We start from the raw sequence: 17,827 nt of genomic DNA, 5'->3' as shown, positions 1-17,827 counted from the left end.
AATTCTAAAATCTTTCATCTGATGTCGGATCTACAGAGCAGGTTACGTAAATTAATCTTTCCTCCCCGAAATACCTTAGACGTTAATTGAAATTCTTTCAGCACTGCTTTTATGGCAGTTTAATTTAGATAAAAGCCTGTGGTGCTGAATCAAAGTTGCTACATTTTCGACATTATTATCTCGTAATGAACAATGTCCTACCGTCACCGCCCGTCCGCTAGTCCGTTGTCCTTTTAGACGAGACAATTGGGGACATTTTCAGACTGTCATTAGAACGGCCACGGTTATAAATGAACAGAAAAAAACATTTTCTTTCGCCGAAAAATCACCTTGTGCTTTAAAATACGAGCACCGAAAACTAAAACGAAGTACCGAGCAAGCAATTTATAGTAAAAATAAAATCTAAATATGTTTAATGTGGTTTCTCTAAACCTTACCTTTATAAATAGGTACCTAATGTAGTAAATTAATACTGAATAAATAATACTACAATACTACTAATAATACTACAGTATTATTTTATTTTTATACCTTCGCCTTCATCGAACGGTAATAGGGTAGTAATTACTCCAACTAATCAAATCAATTACTTTTTAATAAACATCAAAAAACGAAATTACTACGGAATTTGTAAAAAAAGCAAGAAAAACGTAACAAAATGTAGCACTTATTACTACATTTTTCTTTATCAAAATTCATAAATAAGTTAAGTAGAAAAAAGAAAATGTTTTTTGTCACCTAGCTCTGTCTTTACTTAGTAATCAGGATTTCATAATTTATCTTTAACCTAGGAAACTACCCAATTGCAAGAAAAGTGGTAGTACAGATAAGGATCTCAAATTATATGGATTGCGGTTGCTGGATATCATTTTGCGTTATCAATTTGTATACAACCCGGTATGTAGTATAACCCGTTAAATTGGTACTGTTCCCTAAACGCGGGGAGCACTTTCAAGGGCGTCAAACGTCTCACCAGGGGACATTCCGTGGAAATGACGGCCCCTACAGAACCCGCCCCGCTTATTTAGTATGAATTATTTTATTGATCCTCCGTTAAGCCGCTTTAGACATAGGAAGGACTCTTTATGGCGTGATAATGGTTATCGTAGGCAATGAATATGGTATAAGCTGACGACATACACAAATACATTATCATTTAAGATTGAAATGGATGTTTCGATGGCTTATATTTTAGCGACATTTTTCTATAAGTATTTTCCCTATGATACAATTTAATTTACAAATAAAATAGGAGATTCTTTCAAAATCGGTATCACTATAACAATAACTTAAACTTAGTCCGGACGCAAAACTGCTTCGACTCTAATGAATGTCTCTATTTATTTTGTCGACGTAAATACAGCTCTGTGTCGACCGGTTCTTTCGTTGGAACCGAAAATTGACATTTCATGTTTCCAAATTCCAGAAAATTGTTGCGTAATAACTGTCACGTGTTGATTGAAGTTAATTACAGTAATAAAATAGGCCTAAGTAAATAAACGAGTCCAGTGATGTGTCCCTTTGATACCTAACAATTAAATGACTAAGGTTGCCCTAAGGTTGTGTGGCAGAAATTGCTGTTTACCAATAAGGCCGCCTATTGTGCTTATTTTATTCGTCTATACATGTCCTGTGTCTATGTTTTTGTGCTATAGAGAATTATTGATTGAGTAATGTGTTTTTTGTAGGTGTGCGCTTTGTCGGCACGGGAACGGGTGTCGGAGTCTCTGGCACTGTCGTACGCGGAGGCGCCAGGGCGGCCGCTGCCCGACGTGATGGCGCAGCCCGGCCTCTCCTACGACGAGGTGCTCCACGACGACTTCAGGTTCGACCTCGACGCGCACGACGTCATGGTCTTCCTCCACATACAGAAGACCGGCGGCACCTCCTTCGGGAAACACCTCGTCATGGACCTTGATCTCAAGGTTTGTTTTGCTTATACCGCATGCCACTAATACAGAAAGCGAGAACAGATAGGCAGGTAAGCAAACGCCTAGTGAAAGATATTTGGAGTGTCTCCAACTTGAAGGTGGATGCACTTTGGTAACCTTGAGTTGTGTTGCTACCACCGCTACCAACACGTGCCAAACACGATATTGTTCACAATTATCTATTCAGAGAATCGAAGTTTCTCAAAAATATTGTTATGTTTTCTTTGCGGACATATCGGAAATTGTACATGTTACGTGTTTGGTTTCTCTGATATTCAAAGGAGCAGGAAGCCCTTCGCGATAAAAGGTCGAGTTTTTAACCCGAGACGTCTCGCCCTTTGTACCCGGCGCGCGTCAGCCGGGATCAAGATAGTCAGAGGACGAATCCTCCACTATCAATTCTAAACGCGAAAATCTCCATGAAAAATCTGTGAGGAACGTGGCAGACATGTGAAGTGGAGGGCGCGAGGCCTACGAGTGGGCTATTAAAGCGCGCGTGCCATGACGAGGCAAATTGATGGAAAGGATTCAAAGGAAATGTTGTGTCACCCTCGCGCTGACTTCCTCGCTGACTTCACCCCGTTTGACACTTCGCATACAACGAATAAATTAATTACGCAAGAAAAGTCTACATATTCCGCGATTATGTCAAATTTACACGTTGCTATTAGCTTAAATTAAAATTAATGGCGTCGCGGCTGACTCGACGAAAATTAAGCTCTTTTGCAGTGGATTATAGTACGGGCTCGGTCGGGAAAGAACGTATTTCTCTCGTTGTGGATGCTAACGTTCTCTCTAATTAGTACAGCGCGACTTCGTGGTGTCATTAAAAGATTTTGTTATCAAAATGAACAGACGCGGGTCTTTTGCCTACGATGACGTTACCTTTGTAGCTACGAGGCTTACTTATTATTAAGTATGTCTTGTTATACGTAGGTAGGGTGGGTTTTTGTCAAAGTCATTAAGATTAAAATCAATAGAGCAGGTAAGTGTCTAGCTGCGATAAGTAATATAGCTACGTATTTGGATAAAATAGGTAAAAAATAAGGTAAAATAGCTGTGAAAGCCCAATTGGAAGAACGCTCGACTGTGAATGTCAGTTCGCAGGTTCGTATCCCAACACATGCCTAAACTAATGATTTTCGAATGTGTATTTATCATCCAAACATGAATTCCAATAAAAGAAAACATCGTGAGGAAACCACATTCCCGAGAAATGCTATATTGGGCTGATTTTCCTTCCCGGGATGGAAGGTCAGACAGGCCATCGGTTCTGTAAAAAATCGGACCGGTGAAATCTTCAGGTTAGGTAAGTGGACTCCGTGAAAAATGGGATAACTCTAAGGATGATGATGAACTTGTATGTAAATAGGTCGTAAAGTTTACGAACTTGTGTTTCGTCGTTCGTACAGCTTAGAATTTCTATCGTAACGGCTCTATATTTGCAATAAAATAACAATACGTGTATCTCGAGCGTATCTCATTGATATTCCCTCGTAACATGTCGATTTACATGCAAATTGGGATAATTTAGCCTCTTTTATAGCTACAGGGTATAAAATATATCATTTCCGTTCAAATTTCTTTATGTGAAATGGGTTTCCCGTAGCCTCTAAACATTATTCAGCGCGGGAAATAGGCGAGCAATTGGCATCTCTCTTGATAAAATCTTGTTATATGGTTTACGAGGGTCATTTTTTTACTGTTTAGCAATTTAGTGGAAGTTTGGCTACTGTTCTAAAACAAGATAGGATAACTTCTTTAAACAAGCCTTATACACGAAGTCTTATAATCAAAGACGGTACTTTGTAACGTTTGTTGGTGAAGGCACAGTGATTTTGCAGATGAAATATAAATATATCGTTAAAATATATTACTGCCGTAATATCTTTTTAAGGTTTCGGCTCACCAAAAGCAAGCAGAGCCGCTTACTTACCGCTTTTAATAAACAGCTCTCAGCACAAATGCTTTAGATACATTTATTACAAAAGACCTTTTAGCAAAATAACATTTATCTTATCTTTATTGTCATTAATCGCGTATTTTTCGCCGTTTCTCGATAACGGTTCCTGGGAACGGACCACCGAAATTGAATCAGATTATTATTTTGGTAATTGAATAAAAAGCGGGCCGCACCGGCGGCGCCCGAGTTCATAGGTCAGAGATAAAACAATAAAGATGGCTTGTTCACAGCCCTCCTTGTCACGTACGCTACGCCGCGTTACTCTCAAATTCAATGATATGCGGAATATTCCGAGAAAGGCAACAACTTCAAAGCCAGAATTCAATAAAATCGACCAAATTGGCTTCAAGCTTCCTAACGCGCGTTCAACATTGTAACGGCTGCGCCAGTAGTGTTTGCTTAAATTCTGCAAGAATTCTAGTAATTCATGAAAGTCTGACATTTTGTCCAGCATTTATAGACCAGTGTCGATTGTTCGAGAATATCTTATGAGCACCTAAAATTCCGCACGGTGAATTATTTGTTGGTAGAACCGCGGTCTACCTACGGGCTGTTTTACGAAAGGGGTTACTTGTTTTTCTAACATTCCCGGAGTATATTAGCGTTAGTTTATTCAAGGCAGTAGTTGGGCATGAAGCTTTTTGGGGCGAGGCCGCGTGTTTTCAACCACACTGTAAATATTTTAACGTTCCGCTTACTTCGCCAGCGCCCGGCGCCGTGTATCGAGATGTGATGTCCGCGCTAATGTTTCTCCCTCGGACAACATTCGCAACAACCTTGTTTGGAACACTAGGTGGAACGTTCAATATCTACAACGAGTTTTCTTATCTGTATAAGACGAATCAATGTCGACAGAGACGTTCTCGCCTACTCATAATCGTAACATCTTATTTTTATCATGACAAGAAATTAAATGTCAGGGGAACCTAGTTAGTGTACTGATAGCTATCGAACCTTGCATCTTTTGCAGATAGCATGTTGTAATTAATAATTGCGCATATTTTTCTCGTAGATAAAGATTATTAAACGATTTCTTGGAATCGGTTAGTATCTATGGGGTAATATTTCTGTTTCCGCGAGAAAGGGTAAACAAATCCCGGTTTAGTCCCAGCATTAATTCTATGTGCATGTGTAGGATATATAAATTTCTAGTAACTCCAAACTGCTTTGTTTCCCGCATTACAATGTGGCTGCGCTGCACTGTATGTTTAACTTCCATTGTTACTTCTATGGTAGGTAATTGTTACAGCGATGCGTACAATATAAGTTAAAATAATGGCCATTTCAATGTTAGTAAAACAAAACTTTAGGGTCCGTAACCGTAATTGTAAAATTAATATGAAAAGTCTGCCTAGTGTGCTTTTTGAGAGTATACTTATAGTTTTAATTGGTATAATAAATAAGGTTTAGGTGACGTGATTTATCCGTGGTAATTTACTGTGCCGGAGTAATTTAGTGTATGTCTATGAAGGTGAAGTTCAAGAGACATTGTTTCGAGACAATGCTAAATAAGTACAAAACTTTGTTACGGGAAGCGCAGCCTTTGCTAAAGTTAATAACGCGTACATGACGTGGCATGTGATTATTATGCCGGGCCATATGACTGATGAACATTGTTAATCACCCGAAACGGAGGACGTATATTGTGTAACCGCGAAATTATAAATTAATGCGGACCAACCCGGTACGACTCTACTACGCAATCCACAATTTATCGTCCATTTCGTACTTAAAAGCGGTTTGGTAGGTACTTATTTCTTAAAAGGATCGAACAGATAAGTGAAAGATAAAGGAACTTGGCGAAACTTTTCTCTCTTAAGTGTTAGGTACTTTATAAGAAATATAGAGTGCACGTCTTTGGAACGTGGCTGTCTGGTGCTGATTGTGCGCTGGCGGACGTCCGGCTTGGTGCGCGTACCAGTCAGCGTGGCAGTTTTCCACTTATCTTCGATAATGTCTCATGGCTACATGTCGTGTGTAACTCCGCTGAGTTCCACGCGAGCGCGTCTTCACCCCGCGACCATTGTCCGCATTCCATGCCGGATGTCTTGCATCCGACGCTCGACTACAATTTCCTACTTATGTCGGCCGTTATAAAATCTGTTAGTATAGAATGCCGTTGGGCGACGCCTTTATGAGAGAGTACTTAGATCGCTGTCTGTATATTCGTAAACTAGGTGGAGAATGCTCATATTGCAGATACTAAGCTCCACCTGTAGTGTAATTGTAGGGATCATCATAGTAGCGCAGGCTTGTAGATTCTGCGACGTCGCGGCGGCGCGGCGGCGGCGGTGGTTGCCTGGCGGACGTCCGCACGCTACGGCCGGCGATACCGATTCCGATTTCGCTCGTAATTTGCGCATTCACTGCGAACTCGCCTCAAAGAATCCCCGCACCAGCCCACCGGAGGAAATGAAAATCCCTCCCATTTTAAAACCGTGTGCATGTGAATTATTGGCTTTTGCACTGATTTAAAACTGCAAAATACGAGCGTTATATTTCAGATGAATTTTAAAATTTATAATGGATTTTCTTTGCAGAGGCCGTGTAACTGTCAGCGAGCGCGAAAACGCTGCCATTGTTTTCGGCCTCACAGCAACGAAATATGGCTCTTTTCGAGATACTCCACCGGCTGGAAGTGAGTACCCTTTTGTTCATCTCATATAATTTGAAATACCACACGAGACTCGAAATTCTTGAGCGTCTGCACCGCAGCGGAGTTTATTTTTAAATGTGTCTATTCATGAGTTTTTTGTTGAAACGTAAACTATTAACCAACCAATCTGTTTGGCAGTCCACAAGCTGCGTAAACTGCAACACGTGTCTCATTATAATCTCGCATTAGCATCCAGAGGGCGACGAAGAGTTTACAATGGGTGCCATATAGTGCTGTAATAAATTCATGTCATGATGGTGACAATTCGAAGGTTATATTTAAATAATTGTTGCTTGTATTACATCAGCGGCGACGGCGCCGATGTCGGGGTGTCCTTGGGCTGTCGCGCCTGGTCCGTTTTGGGCATGTAAATGTGCCGAATGTGCGTACTTGGGACATGCAAATTGTCTCTCCCGACCATTGTCCGGCCGCCGCCGCCGCCGCCGCCGCAGCCCTCGGGGATTATTCGTGGGTCGCTCGACGCGCCTAGCATTGTTGATTGAAAACGAATTTGATTTGATTGTACAACAGGCCAGCGGTCGCAAACAGTGTATGCAAATCAGAAATTGGAAAATTATTTTGCTTGGTTTCGACATGCCGCGCTGATTGAGAGCCGCTGATGGAAATCGTTATTCTGTTGAAAGTGACACGATAAATTAAACATGTTCATAAAGCAAATAATCCGGACCACTGAATATTGAATTTCAGCATACACGTTTATGTTGACACAGACATTAATTTTACATAAAGTTAACAGTCCTTTTGTATTTTTCATATGTAATAAGTGGCTATAAAGGAAATGACAGCTATAAATCAAAATTATCTACTTAAACATTTAAATTGAATTGGTTAGTTATTTGACCAGGTGAATTAAATAAAAAGGTTGAGTACCTCTTAAAATAATCAATGAGTCGGAGGCAATATTTGGTATTGTGTAGTTGATAAGTTGGTTGGCTGGTGGCGAGTGTCATTGCTATGCGGGGCGAGTGGCTCGTAAATTAACTCCTCATAATGTCAGGTAGCCGCTTAACGACTACCGGTGGTCCATTCAAACTTGTAGATAGTACTCAGTCGACGATAGCTACTGGTTTTATTCTATTGATATCCACAACTTGTGTTCTCTCACCAAAATTGATGATAAGTAGTTAACCGTATATTTTTAATATACTTAGGTACAGTACCTTTAACTGTAAATGGTAAAATAATATCGTACATTTTCTCTCAGTTTGGTAAATAACGTTGGTAGTAATGGAAAGTGTTTTTATTTGATTTAACTCGAGATGTTTGTCTGATGTACGTACTCTACTCTAAATACACAACTTCAACATTTTCAACTAAATTATATGAGACAGCGTATTTTCTCCATTATACATCTGTTCATTCTCCGAAGCAATTTATTTTATTCCACTATCTTGTTATGCGTAGTGTTCTGCATAATACATTCTTCGGGGCGGTTTACTACGTCCTGTCGTATAAATGACGGTATTAGAAATACAAAGGGTCATCATTTCGTAAGTGCGACTAGAGGTCGAGCCTCGGCCAGAGTTCTCATAACGATCTATTCAACAACAAGTCAAATATTTTATTCATCATGTTACATTATTTCCCGTCCTTCAATTGAGGGATATGTGTGTGTCCGTTGTCGAGAATACGTCGTTCGGTGATAGATTTTGTCGGAACACTTGCGTTGAGCTGTCATGAATGCATCGTCGTAAAGTCGTTTGTTCGACTGAAGACGACTAGAGATGCGAGCAAACGAATAAAAAATCAAGAGAAAAGATCGAATAATACAACGTCTAAAGAGTATTAAGGTACCTAATAAATATTATTGTGTTAGGCACAATGATTTTATATTTCTATTCATTCTTTCATGCTATCTTTGCATTATACTAGCAATTCACTTAACTCACTGTCTTTTTGCCGTACTCAGCGTGAGTAATATTGTTACTAAGCATATCTGTAAGTTTTCGAAAGAGAAAATATCCTGATTATATCGCTGACAGTAGTACAGATGACTTCGTATTAAGATAAACGTTTTCATAATACGCCTGGACGTCGTCGTTAAGACGTTCTCACGAGTGACTGAGGTGGCGTCACTATCGACACTGGTCGTGTAAGCTATTAATTCGGCTACTCAGACCTCCCAAGTCGAATCCAACCGGCGACGGGAGGTCGCGTCTTCCCCTTATTTGACAACCTGTACCTCTTTAAAGGAAGATTATCTTCATTGTACCTCGTGTTTGCTCACTAATACCAGGGACATTAACGTGGCAAACATTCCCTTAAAGGGACGCCTAACCGGTAGCCGTAGGCGTTTTTCTTAATAGTAGATAAATGCCAGATTAGGATCTCAAGTTGCTCGGAACGCGATCGAGTACAATTTATGTGGTCGCCCTAATTGTTGCAAGTAGCGATATGGGGCCGATAACTGTTTCATTCATGTCTGTTTAATTACCTACTGCTTCGAAAGATAGATGTTTATGTGTACTTGAACAAGAATTTTGGAATATTTGTGATATTTTTTATCAAATTATTCGTGTACATTTTGTCTGTGTGAGTAAGTTAAAAAGTAGCGTACCCCGGGCCATATATATACAATTGTAAAAGTATACTTATAAAGTATACTCGTATTTCAAATATAGTTTTACGTCAAATCTAACATCATAAACGCACTCAGATTTCTGGGTCTGTTGCAATAGGGAATCTGAATACGACTGTATACTCATAAATATCTTTATTAATCATTTTCAATGATCAACCTGTTTCCTTTATTACCTGGTTTATTGCCTGTAACAAATTGCCTCCATTTACATATGCACTTTAATCAATGAAGATGGATTACATAGTGCGTAGTACCGATGGGCCAATCTGTCATGTATATCTGTCTGTCCCCTTTCGATAAGTACTGCAGTTATCATTACGTATATTTGCGAGTGCATGTCTTGTTATCTTTCGTACGATTATATATATAATATATATATATTGATTATCATTACTCTGTGTTGTATATACCTGCGTAAATGAAAGTTCATTATGTATTTTATGACTAAAATACACATAGATCGTTTATACATTGAGTGCCTATAATGCGAAGATGTTAGAGACGTAAAATTTATTATTATAGTGTAAAGTAGATGCGTGCGTGATTTTGTTTCCAACGCGAAACTATTTCAAGACTTAATATTATTATCCTGGTCATTTTATCATAGACATATGACTCAAATTTATTTAACTGTGGGTTTAGGATTTTCTTTGGAATATAAAAAGATACTTTCTATAATATAGACATTCCTATCTTCCTCAAAATTTTAAAGATTTTGTAGTTTGCCTATCTTCTACGATCTGTCGTACGGTCACGCGTACTAATATATATACGCTTTTATACCATGTCACATTAACTTTTTTGACAAACCGTAAATCTTATTAAATGTCAAATATGATAGTGCGACCGGATTCTAAAGTGGATACATGATATTACTCATGACTGTATACAATATAAGACTTCATAACAGAAACTCCATGAACAAAGTCACCCTTGCGTGCGTAACAGCTATCAAAGTACCTATATCTGAAGATAAACCTTATTTATTTACCATAAGTACATTATCTATGGGAAAGTTGCGCTTGGCACAACACTCGAACCGTAGCAGGTGTAAAGGTGCGTTAACCAAACATTCATACACAACATCCACCACGTTAAGATATGCGACACTTCACCGAGGGCACTGGCGTGTGTGTATCTTAAGTGGGTACACTGAATGATCGGGGCGTAGGGTTGCCATAATAAGAAAATTATTGTGTCACACAAATACACTGCCTCAGCAACCTCATTGTTAACAGTTAATACCGCTATCGTACACATGGCGAATCGGAATCACAAGATTTTTATATTTTTAATTACTTTTTTATTTTCTATGCTTGGTTCCCTAATCTCTACTGGAGTCGGGCAAAGCCACAAGTTTTTGTACTGCCCTTGGTATTTAAGGGATGTTACATTTATGAGGTAATTAACTTAATTGGGCTATGACGTTGAAGATGACGTAAAACCTTAGTCGACTTATATGGCACGCCCGGTGGTAGATCATTCTCATCTATGATTTTATTTTCGCACTTTTTATCCGCACACACAGCGGCTGAATTCATAAATATTCTCTTTGTGAATTTCCCTAAACACGGGTAAGTGCTCTAAAAACAAAAATCATCACATCCTGATGTGATTCTCTTCAACAAAACCTCGTTTTTTTTTTCAATTAATAACATGCATACATATATAAACTCACGCCTATTTCCCACCGGGGTAAGCAGAACACATAACGACAACAACACAACGGGGAAAAACACAATACACAACGGGTGATAACATTCCGAGTAAAAATTTAAACCACAAAATTGTACCTGGATTGAAACAAGCTTCTCCATTGCGAGGTTTTGTTAACAAATACCATGTCCGAATATGTTTTTTTTTAAAGGCGCTTCCGTTATTTCGCTATTAGGTGACGATAAGTAAACGCTTCCTATCAGCTGGTAACCCTATCGACTAGGCTCGCTATCACAGCAATCTATCACGCGTTATCAGCCCATCGTAAATTAACTGTAAATTATCTGTGCGACTTACGACCTGCCCCGTCGCATGTCCTATGTTCTATTTCCGTAGATAATCGAGCATAGTCTGCGTAGACCTCTCTAGTACCTATTGGTATAGTATTACCAGCCTTATACGTAGACTGTGTATATTAATAGGTACATTTATCATTGTATTTGAATATAGATTCAAACCTTTAATTCATATTATACAATACATTAATGTATGAAGTATGTATTGTAAAGTATTACATACTTCATACATAAATAGCCTAAATACGTTATAAATCTAATAATCGATCATCACAACACTAATTTAAGAGCATCACTAATTTAATTTAAAAACTTTTTAAGGAAAAATAGGGCTGTGGTTTCCCTCTTGCCTTCGGCTCCGCAGTACTCTGTCTGACGCGAGTGGGATGGCGCCCAGAGTAGTCTATTTCAAAGCCGTAGGAGGACTCCCGTCCTCCGCCTCTGAATAGTACTGACAGTTACTGCAAGTAATAATCGATGAACCTGGAAATTAAGTAGCTTTCGTTTGTACACTGTATTTTATTGTCTTTTTTACTCCAAGTCAATTAGAGAAGCAAGCAGTTTCATTATTAAGTTTTATTTCTTAGTGTTTAGTCATATCTGTCCGGTTCCTACAATATAATCGCATTAACTACGTTCTGTCCACGAGTAAACAAACACGTTTTTCTTGTACAATTATAATACGTGTAATTCTGATCATTATCGATAAATATATGATGTGCGCACCCGTGACCTTATTCATATTGACATTGTATGTGTTCAATGTTTCTGGGAATAACCCTTTCGGAGTAATATTGTGAAAATATTTTCAAAGTACTGGAATTGCAGAAATGGGACATACATACCTTAACAGTGTGTTATATATACCTATTACTTGTGTTGCTATACATATATATATCAAAAACGCCGTCTGTGGTCCAGTAATTGAGCGTTGGGCTCACGATCCAGAGGTCCCGGGTTCGAATCCCGGTGGGGACATATCACATAAATCACTTTGTGATCCCTAGATTGGTTAGGACATTACAGGCTGATCACCTGATTGACCAAAAAGTAAGATGATCCGTGCTTTGGAAGGCATGTTAAGCCGTTGGTCCCGGTTAATACTTACTGATGTAAGTACGTAGTCGTTACTTGAGTCACGTCAGGGGCCATTGGCGACTCAATAATAACCCTGACAACAGGATTGATGAGGTTGGTAATTCACAATACAACCCACACGATAGAAGAATATATCAAAAAAGAATTTGCTCCATCAATGGAGAAGCAACATCCTTGATTGAATTTGGAAGCGGTTGTTTCCTTCTGTAACTGTCAAACAACCACAGGCTAAATTAAAAAAAAATTATAACAAGTTGCGGTATAAGCCCTAAAAAGCTAGATGGAAATGATACTTAGAACTTCTCAGTTGATAATGATTTTGAATAACAACACTACAGGTAGTCAACCCGATCATAGAGGTTTATTTTCTAAATCGGCCTACGTTTATTTAGCCTCGTAAATCGTTGGTTGCATGTCTCCCGATGGCTACTTCGCACGGATTTCGATAATAAATACTTCGCTGTTCTGCATTGTATTTAATAGATTTCTATCTGCGTATCGCTTCGGTACAACAGGCTATCGAACGTTGTCACGTTCGAGTTGACTACACCAAACGCCGCGTGCCTAGCATTGTTTCCTCCGTCAGTTTTAAAACGTTCCTCAATAACATTTAAAAAACAGGAAACGCTATTTCTAAAATGTCTCTCCTAATAGCTTTACATCGCCGTTCTTAAAGATTAAGGCCAGTTCAAATATTCCAATTTCTCTACTATAATAAATATCATTTGTTACAAAGTACATGTGGGCAGCGACATGAGAATAGAAGAGGCATTCAGGCCGCATATTAGATACTTAGTATTAGTACCAGAGTAGTTAGCGCAATATGAAGACATCTTTATTAGTTTGATAAAGAGAGAGAAGAGAACTAGAGCCGAGTGTATTAATCGGTCATTGACCCGCGGTGCTGCGGTTCATTGGTCGCACACAGCACGCCGGTGTTAGCCGGTAATTAATTAAAATGTTTGTATTGGCCGTCGATGCCCGAGGCGGAACAATTCGCCGACTCACTTCCTTTCCCGCCGCTACTCGCCGCTACACAGCTGCAATGCTTCCTCTATCCACTCCACTGTTTATTGTCTTACAGTTACGTACAACGGGATTCCAAAACAATTATTATTGCTTCACGAAACTCCTCTTTGTGCTTATCCCTCATAAATTTTACACTCTCTACGACCAGACCCAGACGAATTTCAAACAGTTTGCACTTGTTATTTCCCCTAATCTACCTAGCTCAGCTTCCACGGAAAATTGTAGCCTCGCTTTCAGTATATTTCAACTTTGCGCTGAGCCAGGATACATTTTTCTCTCACACAAAAGCCGCACTTATTACACTGTTTTGTCACGATTTCTTTGTCCTTTTATTCTATTCTGGAGTTATGTATTTAAGAAAAATAAAAATTATGTTCCGCCCTTGCCGTTTGCCTTTTCTTTGGGGAATAATAAATTTCCTTAAAGGTTTAAAACTGGCGCCAGTGGCATCTGGGTGCGTGTGATTTGTCCCCTCGCATGCCACCGAGTAACGAGGGTGTGACAGACGCGAACTTAATTTAAAATCTAATCTATTAACGCGCTGTTTCATCCCAGTTCCTTGTGTTTTCTGATCTCGCAGCTTGATTGAAATAGTTTGAATCGCTTGCGAATACTGGTACAGTGTATTGTGTATCCCACACGTGCTAGTTGATTTGATTGCAAAGTGCCGGTAGGAAAGAGTGTGCGCTGAGCGTACATGTACGTATGCCTTGAAATAGCTCGCGCTGTTCATTTTCGCCGATCACACCACTATACTCCACTCTCTCGATTTCGTACCACTAATTATACTGAACTTGCTTTATGAACATAGTGAAAAAGCCACAGAGTATGCAAGTTTCTAATTGACATATTTTGATCTCCGAACTCGATCTAATGAGGATTTATGGTCGATGTGTAATTCATGCGTCTCGGCTCCCAGGCGACTTATTGCGGAGCGTATCTGCAGACCACATAGCTAAGTAGTACTCGCAAAATATATTTATTGTCTCTAGTGGCGCTCGTTAAATAGTGAATTATGGTAATTATACAAATGGTTTAGCGGGTGCCCGGTACAGTCAGTGGCTGCTGTATATCAGCGCACGCGTGACAGCGCCGTATATCTGGTGGCGTGTAATTCCAGCTCTGTGTGTGGTGGCCGCCATGATGTAATTCCTCTCTCGGCATTTCGCCGTCAATGGGCGCTGCTGGTGTTGACGCGGCACAACAATAAATTAACGACAATTGCACTAATTGTGCAGCTAATGGCCTGCTCGCTGCGCATTGTCTAGCTTTGCCGGCCCAACATTTATTATCACCGCTATCCGGAAATATTTGACGCGTGGGAATGGCATTTTCTATTACCGAACAATCGCTTATGTTAGTATATGCCGCTACTAATATTTTGCCAACGGAATTCCTTTATTGCATGTCGTGCTGTGAATTTTTATAAGCGCTAGAAAGCGGCCTTTCCGAGGTACAAATCAATATTATATTGTAGTCATATACACTACACATGGGGGAGGAAATAACTGAGGTTATTTGTAGGGTCGGAGTCTCAGAGCGGCTCGGCGCGGCTGGGCGCGCGGCCCGTGTCGAAATTGGTTCCAACGTAGGTATTGAGCTCGCGTGAGGCGCTGCTATCCGCGGCCGATATAAATCTACGAGCCTGCCGACTTTCGAATAAATTGCAAACTATAAGGATCCGTGCAATTTGCCGCCCGCGCCCTCTTGCGCCGGGCGCGCTGCCACGGCCGTCGCCGCCGCCGCGGAGCCGGTAGCCGCGCTGTTTCAACGATTTGTCACGTCAACATCCGAAGGTTTTTGCCGAACATTCATCTTGTCTACCAATATTAAATCCCTCTTCAGCGGTGTGTCGACTTTTATTTATTTATCATTTTGTACGTTACTGGCGTTGGCAAATAGTTTCCTCTAAACTTGTTAGTAAATGACCTTTGTGTTTGCTTGGGTAGACACGGAAATGTGAATACGCTCGAGTGTTTTATTAAAATTACCCCCAACTATCTCAAACAAGTCCAAAGCAGTGTTTGCTGTTTCCGAGTTGTAATTATCTATTTCATCCGAATTTAGTGGGTACTCAGTTATCGCTCCTGTTTATATCTAAGGAACGGATATTATAAATATACTGCTCAGGGCAGTTTTGGTCCCAGAAAGTGCTTTGAGCGACACTGTATGATTTATAAACCATGTAATCTTGTTTTATGTGAACATTAAAAACCCGCTGAGTTAGTGCACTTACTTCGCGACATTGTGTGGAAGTAAAAGGAAGGGTAGAGTCTTCGAATGTCACAAAACCGGACGTGATTCCGTTACATTTTATGTTGTTCTCTTCTTCACGCTTCCTTATTGTTTGAAACAGAAAATTTACAAACATTAAAACAAATTTCAAGTCCCTTTTAAAATGAATACATTGTCTTGCTATAAACTTACCTATGACTTTTTTACGAGTAGGCTATACATAGCGAGACATAAAGACTCAAATAGCCAAGTTTAATTTTGGCTCCGGTTGAAAGTGTCTCTGTGAGGTACAGCCACGTATTCGCACGTTTGTACGTCAAAAACGCAAATGTTATGACATGTTTCAGTGCTGATGAATGCATTGGCCGGTCATGAACTTGGAGACGGTTCATTGCTACACTCAATTATGTCTCTTGTTGTTTCAATTTCTTCCAATATATCATGCGTGGCCGGTGTCACTGGACGAGTAAATTTAGCCAAAGCATTTTTCTTTTTACTGTTTGAGATTGATTTATTTAATCGTATCAATGCCGGGGCTTTGCAATCTAAGTTATTAAGCGTTCGCTATGATAGCAGTGTTGCTATTTCTGTCTCCATGTGTTTGCCGAGGATATACGGGACTAATTAATTTGCTCACTTCCCTCCGACGTCGGCTCCCGGATCTGCCATCTGCTTGTTCAGTATACCTAACTATAAGGCAGGCCGGAATAAGTTAATCAATTGGCTCCGCTGTCGGTTCCCACAATGCTTCCAATCGATTGCGTCCTTTGTGATTGTAGCACAATCAAGTGTGTAAGAAATCGTTGTATTCGACACTGATAAAAAGTGACTTTAAGCAAATTCGTGATTAACATTTGACTACCGGGTTGTTTTTATTCTCAAATGAGGATTTTTTAGTTTCATCGTCGTTCTGGGTCGTCGTTTTGAATATCTGGATCGGATCGAGTTCATTACACGTAAATCACGAATAAGTTGGTCACGATGGCTAATACTAGGAAAGTCATGCTGACTTTAAAGTCTCAACATCACTAATGCCGACGGCGCCAGTCAGCCGTAAAAGTCGGTTTATGGAACAGAAGGGATTCGGTAGACTCGATAAGATTATATCGTTAAAAGCAAAATTTCGCCATGTTGGAAACTCGGCCGTAGTGATCTAATTGTTATGGTGCTAGGCATGCGAGCGGGCACATGTTGCCGCCACCGGCGCGCCGCCCGCCGCCCGTCGGCGAGGACTTACTAATAGGGTTGTCCGCGGATAGTGGCTATGAACTCGTTAACTTAATGTTTCACGAAATTACCACCCCAACTTTCCTAACCATTCTCCCACTTAACCTCTTAAGTTAACTTAAGTTTTATTTTTGTCTTTAACAACATTTTTTCCGTGACATATTAAATAGTATAAATATTTATCCGATGATAAATAGATTGGATAAATACGTCGTCGATCACAGTTTACAAATAAGATGTCGTCGCCATCCCTGCAGTTTCAAATCTGTCGACCCTCGATGTTTAATGTTTGTTTTTTCTAGGGCAGTTTGTAGGATTGTGTTTGATTTAAGTATGCGCAGGCCGGGTGTCGAGTAGCAGCTTTACGTCTGCCTTGTTTTCTTGCCTTCGGTTAACTCGCGCGGAATGAATGGATTGTTTGTAACGAGGGCCCTCATAAATTCCTTGACATTTGTTTACTGAGCCGTGTTCTTGTAAGAGATAGGAGATACATATGTACCGCAATGTAGTATAAGAATTGAGCGTGAAGGCGTCGGCTAACAAATGGGGAGCAAGCGCGAGGTCTCCAGGGAGATGGCTGTAACGAGCCCCGCGCCCCAGCTAAAGCTGCCACTTTGCACGCGTCATCTGTACCGTTAGCTCTTGAATGTCCCGATCCTCAAAGCGCCTGTAACGCCCGCTTGGCCTGACGCGTCAGCAGACTCGTAATGAAACTCCACATAAAAAGTCCCCTGCGACCAACTTACTGTTCGTGAGCCAATTGTACTACTCCTTCTAAAATTGTTTCTGTATCTCCATTAAGTGCCTCACTTATCTGTATAGCCATTTTATTGTCAATCACCAATGCGCAAGCTTTTGATAAAACTTGCGTGACGCTGATGTACCATCAGGTCTCTAACCATAAATACTCTGGTTTGTAAAACTACAATTGTAGCGATAAGTATCTCCCCCTGTTTAGGCGGTCGTGAGCGAATTGCTTTATTTTTCCTTTTAAAATGTTCACAATTTCGTCGTCTTAAAACATAATTTGGGTGTAATGCTTCCGGCTGATGCAAACGGAAAATATGTTTGTTT

General features: G+C 40.1%; 1 protein-coding gene across 1 annotated transcript in view; it reads left to right on the top strand.

Annotated features, from left to right (window-relative positions):
* LOC126381730 (heparan-sulfate 6-O-sulfotransferase 2) overlaps window positions 1–17,827 on the top strand; it is a 54,330-nt gene that overhangs the window by 7,385 nt on the left and 29,118 nt on the right. Inside the window, exons 2-3 of the mRNA XM_050031187.1 lie at window positions 1,689–1,925; window positions 6,435–6,532. Coding sequence (XP_049887144.1) covers window positions 1,689–1,925; window positions 6,435–6,532 — 335 coding nt within the window. The remainder of the gene's footprint in view (window positions 1–1,688; window positions 1,926–6,434; window positions 6,533–17,827) is intronic.

This window comes from Pectinophora gossypiella, chromosome 3 (genome assembly GCF_024362695.1).
Source record: "Pectinophora gossypiella chromosome 3, ilPecGoss1.1, whole genome shotgun sequence".
NCBI classification, from domain to species: domain Eukaryota; kingdom Metazoa; phylum Arthropoda; class Insecta; order Lepidoptera; family Gelechiidae; genus Pectinophora; species Pectinophora gossypiella.
The sequence above is the reverse complement of the archived record's forward strand: the minus strand, read 5'-3'. Positions and strand labels throughout refer to the sequence as shown.